The sequence below is a fragment of the Mercurialis annua genome, linkage group LG2, assembly GCF_937616625.2.
Source record: "Mercurialis annua linkage group LG2, ddMerAnnu1.2, whole genome shotgun sequence".
NCBI classification, from domain to species: Eukaryota; Viridiplantae; Streptophyta; class Magnoliopsida; order Malpighiales; family Euphorbiaceae; genus Mercurialis; species Mercurialis annua.
This window is the reverse complement of record NC_065571.1, coordinates 12,057,015-12,074,514: the sequence shown is the minus strand read 5'-3', so window position 1 is coordinate 12,074,514 and position 17,500 is coordinate 12,057,015. Positions and strand designations below refer to the sequence as shown.

Below are 17,500 nucleotides of genomic sequence, written 5' to 3'. Positions count from 1 at the left end.
AAATTTTACAATTTGAAAATTAATTGATAAATTTGAAGTTAAAATTATATTTATATGATTGAAAAAAATTCTTAAATGTTAAGTGGGTCGTGTTAATCGTGTCGTGTTAGCCGTGTAATTGTGTTAATCGTGTTACCCATTTATCTTAACGTGTTAATCGTGTCGTGGCGTGTCACTCGTTTAAAATTCGTGTCGTGTTAGGGTTGGAAATTTTAACACGATTAATTAAATGGATCGTGTTCGTGTTGACCCTAATCGTGTCAACAGAGTGGGTCGACACGACAGGAACACGACCCGACAACCCATTTTGACACTCCTATTGAACTGGTCTGCAACCAACCTTCCCTATTGATGTCGGGTTTGACCAACTGCCGGCTGTGGCCAGCTCTGCCCATTTAAAGATAAATATATGACTCATTCAGAGATAATTAGATCCTAACTGGTAGTATAAAACAGAAAAGGCAGATAATTTATTGAGATAACACCAAATATTAATTTCATTGCAATCTTAAACTTGCTGTGTGGAATTTAAGTTGAAATGAATTTACAGAAAAGGAAGCAGCAGAAACAACAGTAGAATTATAAAGCAACAGTACTCCCACAAGGCACAGTACCAATCTAATCTCAAATCACATTCACCATTGATAACATCAACAAAATGCAATCCGGAGTCTATTTTGCAATTATAATTCAAAAAAAAAAACATAATATCAAAGTAACATAACTACCATATTATAAAAACATCAATAGAAACAGACAGATTTCTCAAAGCCTCTGCTTAACAGAAACTACCTCAGTTGCATTTTTGCTAACTTCGCCCTGCAGCAGCGATGACACTACACCATCTCCTCTCTCAAAACTCACTCCTGTGTGACGACCATAGTCGAAGTTTAGCTAGTCTCTAGGAATAGCGGGCTTGAAATAACATTACCATTGTCAAGCAATGCTAGGCTCTCCACAAGCCTATAACCAAAAATCCTTACCTTGTTTTTAGTGCTCGAACCTATCAGATTTTTTACGCGTCCATTCTTTATATTGTACGTGGCTAGGAATTGTCCCCTATGAAAAAAAACCAATATTTCACCATTATCCCTAAACTCAAGCACCTCTACATTTCCTCTCCAGAGTTTTCCAATTGTTGTCAGCTTCATCCATTCACCACTATTGTACTCTTTCATCACCCATATATCTGACTCGTATCCATGATTTTCATGGATAACGGCGATTGATGATTGTCCAAATGCTTTCATTTGCACATCTATGTATAACAATCCATCATTTACGAAACATTCAGGCAGTGATATCTCTCGAAACATCTCGTCTGTTAAGTCAAAAACCAACAGTACATATTACTACCCCTTGTCCGCAATTACAGACCAAAGGAACCTGCCATCCACGAAAGCTGGAGTAGTCTCAGGCATATTACTGCCCCTTGTGTAGTTAAGAGCAACATGAGTGATTTGTTTCCAAGAATTAGAGTTTAGTGAATAGAGAACCACATCTTTAATAGGGTTCATCGAAAACCGAGTCAATAACAATTTGTAATCATCGGTTCTGGAATCAAACCCAAACCCAATTAATTTTTCATAACTCGGAGAAAAAAAAAGAGGGCTAGGTTGAGGTATGAGCAACAATTTTCTAATTGAAGGGTTCCAAATAACCAACTTATGTATGCTGCCTGGATCTTTGGTATAGGCATAATAGAGACAGACAAGACCATTATTAGAGCCAACCAGAACCACTTTATAGACGTCGTTGGCCGGGTCGAAAAGGGGTTGGAGAGACAGGTAGTCATCGAAATCTCTGTTGTCGAAACGCATAGAGTATTTGTAATTATACCCCTCAGAGTGAAGCAAAAACATGTATGTGTGATGTTTTGTTTGATGAGAAAGTAGAGATGAAATCAGGATTTTTGATGATAGAATTCCATAACTTGCAGACACAGGTGAATTTCAAAACAGACTTGGCAGGCAATCTGCTTAATATTTGCACCACAATCTCTTCAGGAAAGTATTCACAGACCTGAATCTTTTTCATTCTGGGGAAAATATTCACAAACCAGACCAATATTTATACTATGTTCTTCCACGTTTAAGTTGAATAAGCCTCATAAAAACATAGGCTTAATTCCTTAAAAAGCCCCCACCTTGTATTTTTTTTTTGTTTATATCCTGACCTTGTAAAAACACATTTGTACCCAATTTTGAGTTTTTATGTTTCATCTCTACGCAAAAGCATTAAATTATAGAGAAAATAACAAGAAAACAAGAAAAAAGGCTCCATATTTCATCAAATACAAAAAAATATATAGACTTTATATTTGTACCATTATTTTAACTTTAATGCCAATATTCTCTATTTGTTTTCATCCAACATCATCTTACTCTCAAGCTTACACGTGTCCCACCTTATTTCTTTAACTACCCCATCATGTTACCTTCTTCCTTTGTTATTTTTCCCTGTTTATATTACCAATTCTTTACTTTTTATTTCTAAAAAATAAGTGGCTTTTTTATTTTAACTGAGCAACGACAATAATTACATTAGCTGCTTGTGGTTCGGTTTCTTCTTCGCAATCAGCCCTAGTTGTTGTTTTATTTTGCACCATATTTTTAGGACAATCAATTAAACAATACATATTATGATGTACGTTTGGCCCCTAGTTTTATTTTTATTTAATTTTTATATTCTGCGGTGTATTAAATATTAAAAATTAAATATACATAAAATTATAATCTATTTAGCATATTTTTTAATTCATAATATTTAAATTTTATTAATTTTATCTTTTATATATAATCTCCACTAACGATTAAAATTTAATTAATCAGTGCTAATATAAATGTTATAACTGATATTAGAGGTGTGCATGGTTCGAGAGAATATAAGAATTGATAAATTTTTAGCAAACAAAAAATTAAGCAGTGAAGATAAAAGAGTTTGTGCACATGAACACAACTGACAAAAGATAAAGAGTGCATCAAATGTTAAATAAATACAATGGTTTAAAAATTATTTTTGTATTAGAGTATATGAGACTATTTATCGCTGTCAACTGTTGAATTACTTGTGACAAAGAAACTTGAGCAATGGTTGGAGTTGTACAAATCAACTTTATTAATCATTTTACATTGACATTGATTTTTTTTTCTTTTTCCACAATCTTTCTCTATTATGTTTTTAATAATTAATATATTCCTAAGCAGGAAAAGAAGAAAGATATCATATACATATCATAATCATAAAACAAGGCATTTGAAAAAATATATTTAAATAGATCATCATCAAATTTTATATAACAGATACATCTCCGATACATATATGATACATCTTTGATACATAGTTGATACATCTCTGATACCATTAAGTATATATTTGATACATATTCAATTTCCTTTCAAAAAAATACACACGATGAATTTAATTTACGTAAAAAAATAAAGAAATAATTAAAACATACAAAAGGTATTTGAAAAATAATGTTTGATACATATCCGATACATATTTGATACATGTCTGATACATATGTAATATATCTCCGATACATAAGTTATACGTGATATTTATAAAAAAAAAATATTAAACATGATAGAAACATTTTTAAAATGTATTTAATATATACATCGTTGATACATAGTTTATACATAATATACATACTTCCTCCGTCCCACTCTAATTGACAAAATAACTAAATTACAATAACCAATACAAACTAATAAATGACATAGATAGTTACTTCTATATCCCTCTATTGATAATGGAGCTAATTAATACTATTAGTATGTTAGTCAAATTTTCATTAAATATTCACCATTTTTCCATAAAAAGTTTAAATTTAAATGAGGGTAAAGATGGAAAGTTAAAGAAAAAAATTATAGTTAAGTTAGTTTTGTCAATTAGAATGGGACACCAAAAACTCCATATTTTGTCAATTAGAGTGGGACGGAGGGAGTATTTTTTTACATATTTTTTTAATTTTATTACAAAATTTTAAATACATATTTGATATATCTTTCATACATAATTTATATATGATAAATACATTTTTACTGCTAATTATACACAATAGATACATTTTTAAATTTACTTAATAGATACATCGCAGATACATAATTTATACATGATAGATATATTTTTTAAATGTACTTAATAGATACATTGGTGATACATAATTTATACATGATAGATACATTTTTTAAATGTATTTAAATATATACATCGTTAATATATAATTTATATATAATATATGTATATATTTTTAATATACTTAATAAATACATCTATGATATATAATTTATACATAATATATATTACTTATACATCAGAACCGTGTTCGGCGTGTATCAATCATATATCTGTAATTCATAAAATTAATTATTTTAAAATTATATTATTTGTGCATTTTTATATTTATAAAATTTATATATTAATATTTTTAGAATTAAGATTAACACTGATATTTTACAATTTAAAATTTAAAATATAAAATTAAAATTAAAATTAAAATTTAAATAAATATGTTATAAAGAATTTTACAAGATTCAATTTCAGTGTTAAAATATATATGTAATACAAGTGTTTGTTCAATTGAAAAAAGAAAAACAAATAACATCACATGTGTGACCCGCGTGTCACTTGGTACACTTGATGTCAGTGGCATCATGTTGATGTATTATGCACGCTGATGTCAGCACAATTGTATGAATGAAAACAAGGTGGTGGCCATGTAAACATTTAAGAGTTTTGGTAAAAAGTGAAAAGGAAGAGTCATTTTATGGTATTTTTGTGACTTTCTCTAAATTATACTCTTTTTATTTGAAAAAGAGTTAAAAACAATCCTTCATTTTTAACTTATATACTAATTAGATATTAATGTTATTAATTGTACAAAATACCATCTTCTTTAAAAAAATTAAAAATAATAATAATTTTTTTCAAAAATATTTCCGAATTTTTTTTTAATTTTTTTAAAAAATATTTCCGACAAAAAAATTAAAAATAAAATATTTTTTTTAATTTTATAAAATTAAAAAAATTAATTAATTATTTGGATGTATTTGATTATTTTTTAAGTTTAAGGATTTATTTGTATTTTTTAAAATAGAAAAAAGTATTTTTTAAACTCTTTTCCAAATGAAAAGAGTACAATTTAATGCTTTTGGGTAGGGATGAAACATAAAAACCTAAAATTGGGTATAAATGGTGTTTTTACAAGATCAGGGTATAAACGAAGAAAAATTGCAAGGTGGGGGTTTTTTAAGGAATTAAGCCAAAAACATAAGCAGCTTCTTTAACAAGTTTTATATGGACAAGTCAGTATTTGTATTCCTGTTACTTTATTTTTCGCCCTGCCCTAATATGCCACGCTTTTTGGTAATAACGGTGTCGTTTGTAAATTATCGTTCCAGATAGTTTCTTTAGCCATTTGCCTAAGGCCCTGAGCCAGTCACAACAGCCAATAGAGCTAGTTGGGGTTTTTTTATAAAAAAACAAATGCCTTTAAAATAGTAGTATAAAATAATTTTGAAAATATTGGTTGAATAAATTTATTACAAAAAATAAAATTTAATTACTGAAATTTATTCAACCGATCTTTTTATAATTATTAATAAATTCCATAAATAATTTGTACGAGTATCGAGAAAGAAAAAATATAAACAAATATGCCTAATTTGTTATTGACAAATAACGATTATGAGTAATTGGATATTGATTAGGTTCCTATATTTATATAGGTTATCTTTTAGGATTTTTTTAACCATTTAAGAATTTTTTTTTTCTATATAGGAAATAGGTTTCCAACTTTTAGTGTTTACGGAAACGGCCCCGAAATGTTTCCAACGAGTTCCTGAGAGTTTCCGAAAGTAGAAAACTCACCCTAAATAAGGTTTCTGTGCATCATAGTTTATAAGCATAAAAATGTACTTTTAACATATAAACAAATGTGGAATTAATTATTAATCAGAGACAAACGCAAACAGAAGTCTAAACAGAAAGCCTTACCAATAACATCAGTATAAAAAGCAGGGGAACCTAGACTCCGAGAACCTTGATAGCACTCTCGCATTGCAGGAATTTAAAATGAAAAGGGTTGGAAATTCATGAACTTCATACTTCCAGAGTATGCTCGGTTAAAAGTACAGTAGCATTTCATGAAGCACAGACAGATAATTAATGTAAAAATAAGTTATGGATCGGGTTGAAGCACAAAGTTTTCAATGGACATTCAGACATATATAGTTTGATCCAAATTGGTATTAACATATAGAAAATACCAAACATTAGTCTCATTTTCATCTTAGACTTATCATTGTCCAGATTTATTAAGATCAAACGAATTTCAAATATAAAAAATAAAAACACAAAAGTTAAGTGAATAATTTCTCAAATCTTTTGCTCATTTGCATGTGTTAGCACCACTTTGCTAACTTCGCCCTGCAGCGGTGACACTACACCGTCTTCTCTCCCAAAAGCCGCACCTCCGTGACGCCCATAATCTCATTTAGGTAGTTGGTAGGTGGTTTGAAATATCATTACCTTTGTCAAGTAATGCTAGGCTCTCCACATGTCTATAACCACGAATTCTTTCATAATTACTGCTCAAAACAATCAAATTTTTTCTGCGTCGATTCATTATATTATACGAGGCTATGCATTGTTCTTTTTCGAACCTAATCAATACTTCACCATTATCTCTAAACTCAAGCACCTCTGTTCCAACATTTTCAACTGTTGTTAACTTCATCCATTCACCAGTAATATACTCTTTCATCACCCATATATCTCCATTGATGAATGCCACCAATGATTCTTCAAATGCTTTGATTTTGACATTAACATCATATCTGGTAATAGCAGGCAATGATATCTCTCGACACATTTCAGGGGATGCGACTCGGCAAGGGCCGGAACAGAGCCTTTTTTAACATAAATTTAGTCACAATTAATTTTTAAGAAATAATGATATAATTTGATAAATCAATCTGTGCAATTGTGATTAAGCTGAAAATTTTGAAACTGAACTGAAAGTTTTTTTATAAGAAAAATTGAATATGAAATTCAAAACGGCAGAGTATAAAAAAAACAACAGGATAGGAAAATCAAGAAAAAACATGCTGGAGTACAAAAAATCAAGTTGAATGTTTAGGGTTAAAAATTGTAATATTTTTGCTTTTTATATAGTTTTCTAATTTTCCCTTTTTATATACGCATCTCTTTGGTCAACATGTTTGTGCAAATACGCTTGTTTTATTTTTTTTCATGAAAATAACCGTTTGCACCTATTTTAACAAAAAAAAAATCGGTAGATGTTTTATGGGGGTAATTGATCCTGAAGGTCACTAAAGTTTCAAGTTTTTTCATTTTAGTCACTGAACTATTTTTTTTTCTTTTTGATCACTGAACTTTCATTATTTTTCATTTTGATATTTTCCAGCCAAAAATGCTTAGGTGTCAGCCGGAATATATTTTTTTTCATCTAAAAACTTGTCATGTATGCATAATTTGACCTAAAAACTCATTTTCAAAGTAAAATTATTTATTTGTGCTAAATTTTCAAAGTAAAACTAGCAAAATCCGGTTGCCACATGTCAACTTCTGGCTGCATCTAAGCATTTTTGGCCAGAAATACCAAAATGAAAAAAATTTAAAGTTCAATGATTAAAAGGAAAAAAAAATAGTTCAGTGACTGAAATAAAAAAAACTTGAAACTTCAGTGATGGTCAGGATCAATTACCCTGTTTTATGGATAACTAGTAGATTTTTGATAATTTTTTGTAAAAGTGTGTATTGTGGTAAATAAAAGTTTAAAAAAGTTTTTTGGTCAAAAAATAGACAAATGTATTTTTTTTGAATTAGGATCCCCTCAAATTGCTTGAGGGGGTAATGTTCACGATCTACACCATTCATTATAAAATGGATGGTGTAGATCAATTTGATTAAAATTGTATTTTTTTAATCTACACCATTCATTTGGTAATGAACGGTGTAGATTTATTGAACATGACCCCTCAAGTTGAAATGAACTTGAGGGAATCCCAATCCATTTTTTATCTAATGTGGTTATTATTTAGGCCAAATGTTATAAAAAGGCCAAACATTCACAAAAGTTTCACAAAAGTTCTGACCTTTCAATTTTGTCGATTTTGGCCAAAAACTGATTATTTGGTTCCACAAAAGTCCTGACCTTTCAATTTTGTCAATTTTGGCCAAAAATGGATTATTTGTTTTCACAAAAGTCCTGACCTTTCAATATTTGGCATGCCACATAGTCGTCACATAGGCGCCACATAGGCAAATTGAAATCAAATTGAGAGTTGGCCACAACTGAAACCAAATAATTTGTTTTTGGCCAAAATCGACATAATTGAAAGGTCATGACTTTTGTGAAACTTTTATGAAAGGTTTGGCCTTTTTACGACATTTGGCCTATTATTTATAGTAACAAACTTTGTAATTTAGACTATTCTTGAATTTAATTAGATATAAAAATGAATTTTTTCAATTAATAGTATCATTGATCTTAAAAATATTAAGAACATAAAAGTCATATTAATAGAATTTGAAATGCTGTTATCAAATAATTCTAAAATTCCGACCCTTAATTGTAGAGTAAGAAATGAATACTATCATCTAAATTATAAAAATTCACAAGTCCAGTGATCAAATTGATACAAATAAAAGTTAAGATGGGTGTTAATTGGTTAATTGCCTGCAAGTTAAAGGTGCAAATTGATACTTTAAGATAGATGCCACTGTGCATACGTGGCAACTGTAAACGTGGCATAAAATTACTTGTCACTAGATCTAGGAAGCCGTTATAATGCATAACTAACTCCCTGATACTGAAAACAGAGACTTATATATACACATAACTATACAAACACAAACCCTCTCTTCATTTTCTTTTCTTTTCTTTTCTTTTCTCTCCAGCCAAACAGAAAAATGGTAAAATTCTATATCGAGAACCCATCACTACTGGACAACGAGGAGAAAGCACTTGAAGAAAACTGTATTATGGAGTCCCCAGCTTTGAGTTTTGAGGCTTTTAGCACTGAACAGAAGATGCGTCTTAGATATAATGTTGCAGACTTGTTTGTTAAAGTATGTCATTCTTTTTCTTTGATTTTTATTAATTAATTCTTTAATTTATGTTATTTCTTGATTTAATGTTATTTCTTGATGTAATGTTAGTTCTTTATAGTGTATTTTCTTGCTTTAATTGGTTCTTGGATTCAAGAATCTTTTTATTTTGTATACAAGAATCATTCTGATTGTAATTTCTCGATCGAAAGAAAGAATTTTAATGTATGCAGTAGTTAATTTCGCTTAGTTTTCGGTTTCTTTATGTATGAATTTATATCGGGTTTTTGATTTTATTGAAATTAAATCTTTATGCTTATGGTCTTTGGTTCTTGGTTCTTGGTTCTTGAATATATCTATTTGTGTTTGGTTACTGAGAAAATAGAGAAGCTAGTTTTCCGTTCAATGCATTCATTTTCTTTCATCTCTATGATTAGTGTAAGAAAAACTTTTGCTGTGCTCATTTCAAGCATTTAATCTGCGAAACATATTGCAGATTGTGCATACTGACCACATCAGTCACTGCGGTCCATATCTCGCTATGCACTACTTCGACAGATTTATTTCAGTAAATGATAACCTGCCGGTATGATAATCAATATTTTCCTGTACAATTTTGCAATTTTATCAGTCTCTACTAATTCTACTGTACTGACTTGAAATTCTTGTATCAGATTTTGGAGAATAATGAATTTAACTACCGTTGGCGTATCACTGCAATCTGTTGCCTTGGTCTAGCCTTGAAAATGAGAACCAGCAACGCCTTCACATACAGAAAATTTCTGGTATCTTTACTTTCGCAGATTTTCCGTTTCTTACACTGTTGTTCGAGAAATACTTGTGTGAACTTAGTTCTTAGTTCGTAGAATTTGATATTATTGAAAAATACGATGATATGTTGATCAACTCAATAATGCTTTGCCATTTTCTTGAACAGGCTAATAAAATGCCAAAACTTGTTATTGTCAATGAAAACGATGTCCTGAAGGTTGAGATTCTCATTCTCCATGCGCTTGATTATAACCTGCGTTCCGTAACTGCATTATGCTTCAGATCCTACTTCGAGTCCTTAGTTGCAGAACCGAATGTCAAACCAAATGTCAAAGATATTATAATTCAATCACATGGAGGTAAGACAGTAGCTGTCGTATAGCAATATGATCATATTATTTACAGGTTCAAATTGATTTCGATTAATAATAATTTTTGTTTCAGATATACGCTTAGCGCGATACAATCCCTCAGTCGTAGCAGCATCAGCTGTTCTGGCTTCTTACTATAAGGACCCTGCCTGCCTGCAAGCTCTACTACAAGGCCGTGTCCACCTGGTAAGAAAACTAAATAAATCAATCATTCACAGCTCCATAACACTGCTAGATTCAAGCCTGATTTATAGGTATGATTGAATTTTTCAGGACGAAAATGCAGTAAGACACTGCGTGGAACGGATGTTCGATATGTGCAATCAAAAGCTAATCCCGTTTTCAGAGCGAAATGTAGTAGCAGGGGAGACATCAGCAGCAGAAAAACTGCCTGAAAGTTCATCAGAATCATCATCAGACACAGAAGAAGATAATTCTGAACCATTACGACACCGACCTGGAAAAGAGCCGATGTTCAAGGAAGAAACTGGGACGGACATCAGCAAAATAATGGAAGAGTTAATGGTTAAAGCTCGTGAGCATAAGAAACGCGAAAATGAGATCGACGTGAGAAAAGTAATGGAAGAGTTAGTGGAGGAAGCTCGTCAGAGTAAAGAAAAAGAAAGAATAAGATCAGAGAAAGTAATGGAAGAATTGAAGTGGATGATGGGTGTGAAGGAAGAGGAACTTGTATTAGATCCATCTCAGTTTCCTAGTGGATTTGAAAGTGATGATGCACAAGAAAAAGTTAAAGTTGGCAAGATGAAGTCTTTTCTCAACAAGTATATGTGCTGTCTGAAGATTGACAAGGAAAAACAAGACTAGTTCAGTAAAATACATGTATTTTTGTCATGACTTTTTAGGACTAATTTTTAGATGAGTTTCATAAATATATTTCAAATTTGTCCTTGTTAAATGCATAATTGAACATGAAATTGCATAAAAATTGGTTTTGTCCAGAGATGTTCGCATAGTGGCTGGTAATGTTAATGAAAAGGGAACATTTATTACCAAGTTGAAGCTCTTACATTACATAAAACTAGAGGCCTTAGAATTTATTTTTCAAAACTTTAACACATTCCTCTCTGTTTTGTTTCTTTTATTACCATTATTATTTAACAATTTAACTCCTCAAGCAGTAGACCTCCTTTCTGACTGAGACCGTGAGCTCGCGAAGGTAGTCTCCTGCCTATTGAACTTGATCCTACTGGCATCCTCAACTGAAACCCTAAATGCATTGGCTAAGACCTCGACTGGCATGGCTCTAACGGCTGAGGTGCGTCCAGCAACATCAGAAGTCATGGCATTATCGTTGGTCTTGAAGGCTACATACTCGAACCTATCTGTCTCTGCTCGTTTCACCACCATGAAGTTTTGTGGCACTGTCAAGACCTGCCCTTCCCTTACATTTCCATCGAAGACGCTGTTGCCATTTTCGTCCACCACCTGAATCCTTGCCTGGCCTCTCACAGCGTAGATTAAGCTGTGGGCGTTTAAGTTCCAGTGGGGCAATCTCACAGCATTCTGTGAACAACATATTTGTCAATTTCTAACCATTAGTTTATAATGAGAATTGTGATGAGAAGGCATAGCTAATTAACTTACGTTGCGTAAAACAACATGAGAAGCGCTGAGTTGGATCCAACGAAGAATTGGGAGGGTATGGCTATTAACAGTGCTCAAGCGGCCAACATCGGGGATGAACACATCAGCCCGTGAGGGATCTGCAATGTTCTCCTTCATCCTCATGGTGCAGAAAGTTTCTTCGACGCCATTGCTACCTCCTCTGCTTCGTTCTAGCACACGCTCTTGTTGCTCCAGTCTTTCTTGTTGTGTCCTTGGGGGCCTGACAACTTGAAGCTGACCTTCCACCTTGATAATGTTGCCTCTGAAATCGTTCTCGCCTTGAAGCTTTCTAGCCAACTGCTCGTCAATGTTGAATGCTTCTGCAATGGCCCTTGTGTCCAATCCGCAGAACATATTGTTGCAAGAGCCTTGCTGTCTCTGGCTGGCACCGTGACGCAAAAATCGTGATCCACGCTCACCTTCCCTTCTGGATTGTGTCCGGAACTCATCTTCTGGGTTACCAGCTAGATAGAAGTTCTGTGACAAGTTCAAAAGTTAATGATGATCCTAACTCTTAAAGGCTTGTGCAACGAAAGTTATATATAATTTATTTCCTTACCTTGGGGTTATTGTCAAGCTGGTTTGCATTGTTAGCTGTGTCGTAGACGGCAACAGCAAAGCAATGACATCGCCACGATGGAAGTGACGGATCTTTTGATGCTGTTCCTGTTCTCTTCCGCTGCTGCTGCTGCGTGTTTCTTGAGATTCTTGGAATGTTTCAGCGCATCCAGGAAATATAGTCCCAAACATACCCTGACCTGTTGCAATATATGCAGAAGTTAGTACTTATAAGCGAAACATAATATCCTTTTACGATTCTCACCAAGAGAGATCTCGAGTAACTCGCAAGCTGGCTCAACTTAATTACCTTGAACAATGTAGACTAGCTTTGGGGCATTGCTGTAAACAGGCAATAAAAGGCCGTTGGGTTCAACAATGTGCCTGGTAACAGCTAAACCAGCGCACTGGAACTGGTCGTGGTTGGGATTCCAGGACTCGATAACACCGCCTTCACACTGAATACGGTCATCCGGTTCGAGAGCATGGAGCCTGTCGAGTTGGCATTGGTTTTGCTTCTGGAAAGAAGAGCGAGCGGAGGAGATTTGAAAGAGAAAAAGAAGGCAGAGAGAAACCGAGAGAACGACAGGCTTATTCATGGTGGCTCTGGGGGGTAGAGATTATGAAATAAGCTACTGTGGTTGGTTGGTATTTATAGAAGATGAACAAGTAATGTGTTCAGAAATGATTGTTAGATTAGTCATTGGTTTGCTTGGATTTATAGGCTTCTTGGCTTACATCTCATAGAATTGGTTAAGGCAGCTGTCTCAAACACTTGATAGAAAAATGCATACTGATTACATGAGATTGAGAAGACATCAAGTGATTTGTACTTTCATTAATTTGTTTTTGCAGTCATCCTGTGATTTTACTTCAATAAGATGCTACATTCAATGCTGTTGAACCAGCAACTTCAACAAATGCACATCATTTTTTTCAGTTTATCAGTGAATTTCCATTTTGCACATTTGTTTTAAAATCATTGCCATCGTTGTTACCTGGGTAATTGATCCTGACCATCACTGAACTTTCGAGTTTTTTCATTTTAGTCACTAAACTATGTTTTTTTTCATTTTGATCACTGAACTTTAACTTTTTTCATTTTGGTATTTCAGGTCAAAAATGATTAGGTGGCAGCCGGAAGTTTGACATGTGACAACCGGAATTTACAAGTTTTACTTTGAAAATTTATCACATATACGTAATTTCACTTTGAAAATGAGTTTTTAGATCAAATAATGCATATATGGCAAGTTTTCAGATTAAAAAAAATTAATTCCAGCTGCCACCTAAACATTTTTGGCTGGAAAATACCAAAATAAAAAAAAATGAAAGTTCAGTGATCGAAATGAAAAAAAAAGAAAGGTTTGGTGACTGAAATGAAAAAACTCAAAAGTTCAGTGATTTTCAGAATTAATTACCCTTGTTACCTTGTTAAAATGTTTATAAAAATTGATCTCGTAATCATCCAAACTATTTATTCTAGTGATCAAATTTTAAATATTTTCAATTTTTACTAAATTTTAACGAGAGATTTTCCAACTAAAAATTCTTAAATGACACGAATTTTATTTTTTATTTTACTTGAAAATTTGCTATGTATGCATAATTTAATCTAAATACTCTCCTCCAAGGTCAAATTATGTGTATGCAATAAGTTTTCAAAATCAAACTAGCAAAATCTAATTGCCACGTGTTAGAATTCGGCTGCCATACATGCATTTTGGCCGAAAAAATGAAAAAAAAAATAAAATTTAACAATCGAAAGATTTTTTTCCTCTAAAATTTCGGTTCGGTTCGATTTTTAAAAAACTCAAAAATTCGGTTCGGTTCAAACCGAATGGACACCCCTTATTGGTATCTGATACTGATACCACATCAACACTAAACAAAGTATGTGGCGCGGAGAACAGTCGATGAAAACTGAATTGAAGCAAAGACAAATTGGCATGCAGAGAGAATCCAAGACTCTAACCAAACCCAATTGCCACGTCGCTCAACACTACATTTGATTTATTTCTTAAAAGCACTATCATGATCTATAATAGTGAAAACCATAAAAACTGCAGGAAAATAAATTTTGCCACAGACCAATCGTATTTTAAAATAGCATTATGCTATTTTGATTAAAATTTAGTTGTAGACTAGAGATTATCAAAAAAAAGTTGTACAGGCTAGAGAGTATTAAGATCATTTCATATGCTTCTAGAGATTTAAAATGACTCTATATTTTTATACAAAGTTGGTCAGCAACTTTTTTAGGATTTAGAGAGAATAATAAACTACATTTGTCGAAATGTTTTACCGGTTAGTGGTATATTCCATCACCGGTCATTGTTGCCGGAATCAGACAAAAATTACATCAAATAAAGATAACAACATGTATGAACTATCATGGAATAGCCAATCTCTGATATCCGAATCGTTACACATCCTAGGTATATCAGATGACAAAACTTAATTTTATCCATGCTTAATTAAGAAACTTAACTATGCTATTTACCTTTAGTTTTTGCAACATTTTATTTGAAATATAAACCTATTTTTCTTTGTTTATATTTAAAAATAGCAAATTGTATAGTCAATTTAAATTTTGAACTATAAAATATGATAAAACAAAACATGCATGGGTAAATTCTTTGGTTGATTTTGAATTATATTTTGTATATCTAGCTGAATTCGCATTATTTAGTTTTTTGTTGTCTGAACTTCACCTTGATCGGTCTAAAAAAAACCCGTCTCTTAGCATATATAGTTAATTATATATAGTCATTTGAATGAATTCAGATTGATATAGCTTCTTCTTTTTTATTTGTATATAGCACATGTAGCGTTGAGACATGGCGACTCGGTTTGATTAGAGTCTTGGATTCTCTCTGCATTCTATACGACCTGTGTAACATGTCGTGTGATTGCGCTTTTCAGGCAGCACATAATATTTTATTATTAATTTGTAACAATTTACACCTATTAACCACATAAACATTGAAATGTAAACCAATAAGAAAATCCAGTTTCATCAACTTTTGAACAATGCGACTGTAAACAAATGTGCAAAGTGAAAATGCACCAATAAATGACCGTTGACAGATAAATGTAACAATTTTGTGAGTAAAATCATAGGATCTGTACAAAAACAAGAGTTCAATAACTGCAAGTACAAATTACTTGCTGTCTTCTCATGCTCTCCGCGTATATTTTCTATGAGACACATGCCTTAACCAATTTGATGAGATGTAAGGCATGAAGCCTACAAATCCAAGAAAACCAATGACTAATCTAACTATCATTTTGGACTCAATACTTGTTCATCTTCTTTAAATACCGAGCAACCGTTGTAGCTAATTCGTCATCTCCATCCACCACCATGAATAAGCCAGTCATTCTCTCTGTTTCTCTCTGCCTTCTTTTTCTCTTTCAAAGCTCCTTTGCTCGCTCTGCTTTCCAGCAGCAAAATCAATGCCAACTCGACAGGCTCCATGCTCTCGAACCGGATAACCGTATTCAGTGTGAAGGTGGTGTTATCGAGTCCTGGAATCCCAACCACGACCAGTTCCAATGCACTGGCTTAGCTGTTACCAGGCACACCGTTGAACCCAACGGCCTTTTATTGCCTGCTTACAGCAATGCCCCACAGCTAGTCTACATTGTACAAGGTAACTAAACTGAGCCAACTAGTGATTTACTCGAGATTGCTCTTCCTGAGAGCAATATAAAAATACTGTGTTTAGCTTATAAGAAATAACTTCTGCATATTTTGCATACAGGTCAAGGTATGTTAGGAGCTATATTTCCTGGATGCGCTGAAACATTCCAAGAATCTCAGGAAACACGCAGTGGCAGCAGTGGAAAAGAACAGGAACAGCACCAAAAGATCCGTCACTTCCGTAGTGGCGATGTCATTGCTTTGCCAGCTGGAGTAGCCAGCTGGAGTTACAACGATGGTAATGAACGCCTTGTTGCTGTTTCAGTCTACGACACAGCTAACAATGCAAACCAGCTTGACAACAACCCCAAGGTAAGCAAATAATTATATATAACTTTTGTTTCACAAGCCTTCAAGAGTTTCAGTCATTAACTTTTGAACTTTTAACAGAACTTCTATCTAGCTGGTAACCCAGAAGAGGAGTTCCAGACACAGTCCAGACGCGAAGGTGAGCGTGAATCACAATTTGCCCACCACCGCGCCAGCGAGAGACAACAAGGCTCTTGCAACAATATGTTCTGCGGAATGGACACACGGGCCATTGCAGAAGCATTCAACATAGACGAGCAGCTGGCTAGAAAACTTCAGGGAGAGAATGATTTCAGAGGCAACATTATCAAGGTGGAAGGTCAGCTTCAAGTAGTCAGACCCCCAAGGACACAGCAAGAAAGAATGGAGCAACAAGAACGAAGCATAGGAGGTAGAAATGGTGTCGAAGAGACTTTCTGCACTATGAGGATGAAGGAGAACATTGCTGACCCCTCACGGGCTGATGTGTTCGTCCCCGACGTTGGCCGTTTGAGCACTGTCAATAGTCATAACCTCCCTATTCTTCGTTGGATCCAACTCAGCGCTTCTCATGTTGTTTTAGGCAATGTAAGTTAATTAGCTATGCCCTCTCATCAGAATTCATTATATAAACTAATTGTTAGAAATTGACAAGTATGTTGTTATTCACAGAATGCTGTGAGATTGCCCCACTGGAACTTAAACGCCCACAGCTTAATCTATGCTGTGAGAGGCCAGGCAAGGATTCAGGTGGTGGACGAAAATGGCAATAGCGTCTTCGATGGAAATGTGAGGGAAGGGCAGGTCTTGACAGTGCCACAGAACTTCATCGTGGTGAAACGAGCGGAGAGTGATAGGTTCGAGTATGTTACCTTCAAGACCAACGATAATGCCATGACTTCTGATGTTGCTGGACGCACCTCAGCTGTTCGAGCCATGCCTGTAGAGGTCTTAGCCAATGCATTTAGGGTTTCAGTTGAGGATGCCAGTAGGATCAAGTTTAATAGGAAGGAGACTACCTTTGCTAGCTCACCGTCTGAGTCAGGAAGGAGGTCTACTGCTTAAGGAATTAAATAGTTAAATGGTAATAATAATAATA

General features: G+C 33.5%; 3 protein-coding genes and 1 pseudogene across 4 annotated transcripts; 2 read left to right on the top strand and 2 right to left on the bottom strand.

Moving 5' to 3' along the window:
- Positions 1-1,352: 1,352 nt before the first annotated feature.
- LOC126668187 (F-box/kelch-repeat protein At3g06240-like) lies at positions 1,353-1,820 on the bottom strand. Its single transcript, XM_050361399.1, has one exon. It carries the CDS (start codon positions 1,818-1,820, stop codon positions 1,353-1,355), a length of 468 nt encoding a protein of 155 aa, XP_050217356.1.
- A 7,031-nt stretch (positions 1,821-8,851) lies between these two features.
- On the top strand, positions 8,852-11,182 carry LOC126669066 (cyclin-A1-2-like). Of its 2 annotated transcripts, XM_050362378.2 has the most exons (6): positions 8,852-9,102; positions 9,578-9,667; positions 9,756-9,866; positions 10,019-10,211; positions 10,297-10,409; positions 10,497-11,182. In XM_050362378.2, exons 1-6 carry the CDS (start codon positions 8,944-8,946, stop codon positions 11,046-11,048), a joined length of 1,218 nt encoding a protein of 405 aa, XP_050218335.1. In that variant the 5' UTR covers positions 8,852-8,943; the 3' UTR covers positions 11,049-11,182. The 2 variants fall into 2 exon arrangements, with proteins under 2 accessions (XP_050218335.1, XP_050218336.1); XM_050362379.2 differs by lacking the exon at positions 9,578-9,667.
- Positions 11,183-11,204: 22 nt separating this feature from the next.
- On the bottom strand, positions 11,205-13,139 carry LOC126669065 (11S globulin-like; annotated as a pseudogene).
- A 2,623-nt stretch (positions 13,140-15,762) lies between these two features.
- LOC126669069 (11S globulin-like) lies at positions 15,763-17,480 on the top strand. The gene is made up of 4 exons (XM_050362383.2): positions 15,763-16,063; positions 16,175-16,425; positions 16,504-16,989; positions 17,074-17,480. The coding sequence occupies exons 1-4, from the start codon at positions 15,775-15,777 to the stop codon at positions 17,464-17,466; spliced, it is 1,419 nt and encodes a 472-aa protein (XP_050218340.1). The 5' UTR covers positions 15,763-15,774; the 3' UTR covers positions 17,467-17,480.
- The last annotated feature ends 20 nt before the right edge of the window (positions 17,481-17,500 follow it).

Bases quoted from the DNA above. Each gene is read 5' to 3' on its own strand.
- LOC126668187 (XM_050361399.1), bottom strand. From the start codon at position 1,820: ATGCGTTTCGACAACAGAGATTTCGATGACTACCTGTCTCTCCAACCC.
- LOC126669066 (XM_050362378.2), top strand. From the start codon at position 8,944: ATGGTAAAATTCTATATCGAGAACCCATCACTACTGGACAACGAGGAG. The intron at 9,103-9,577 runs GTATGTCATTCT...AACATATTGCAG, and splicing joins TTGCAGACTTGTTTGTTAAA to ATTGTGCATACTGACCACAT. The intron at 10,212-10,296 runs GTAAGACAGTAG...TTTTTGTTTCAG, and splicing joins TATAATTCAATCACATGGAG to ATATACGCTTAGCGCGATAC.
- LOC126669069 (XM_050362383.2), top strand. From the start codon at position 15,775: ATGAATAAGCCAGTCATTCTCTCTGTTTCTCTCTGCCTTCTTTTTCTC. The intron at 16,426-16,503 runs GTAAGCAAATAA...AACTTTTAACAG, and splicing joins AGCTTGACAACAACCCCAAG to AACTTCTATCTAGCTGGTAA. The intron at 16,990-17,073 runs GTAAGTTAATTA...TGTTATTCACAG, and splicing joins CTCATGTTGTTTTAGGCAAT to AATGCTGTGAGATTGCCCCA.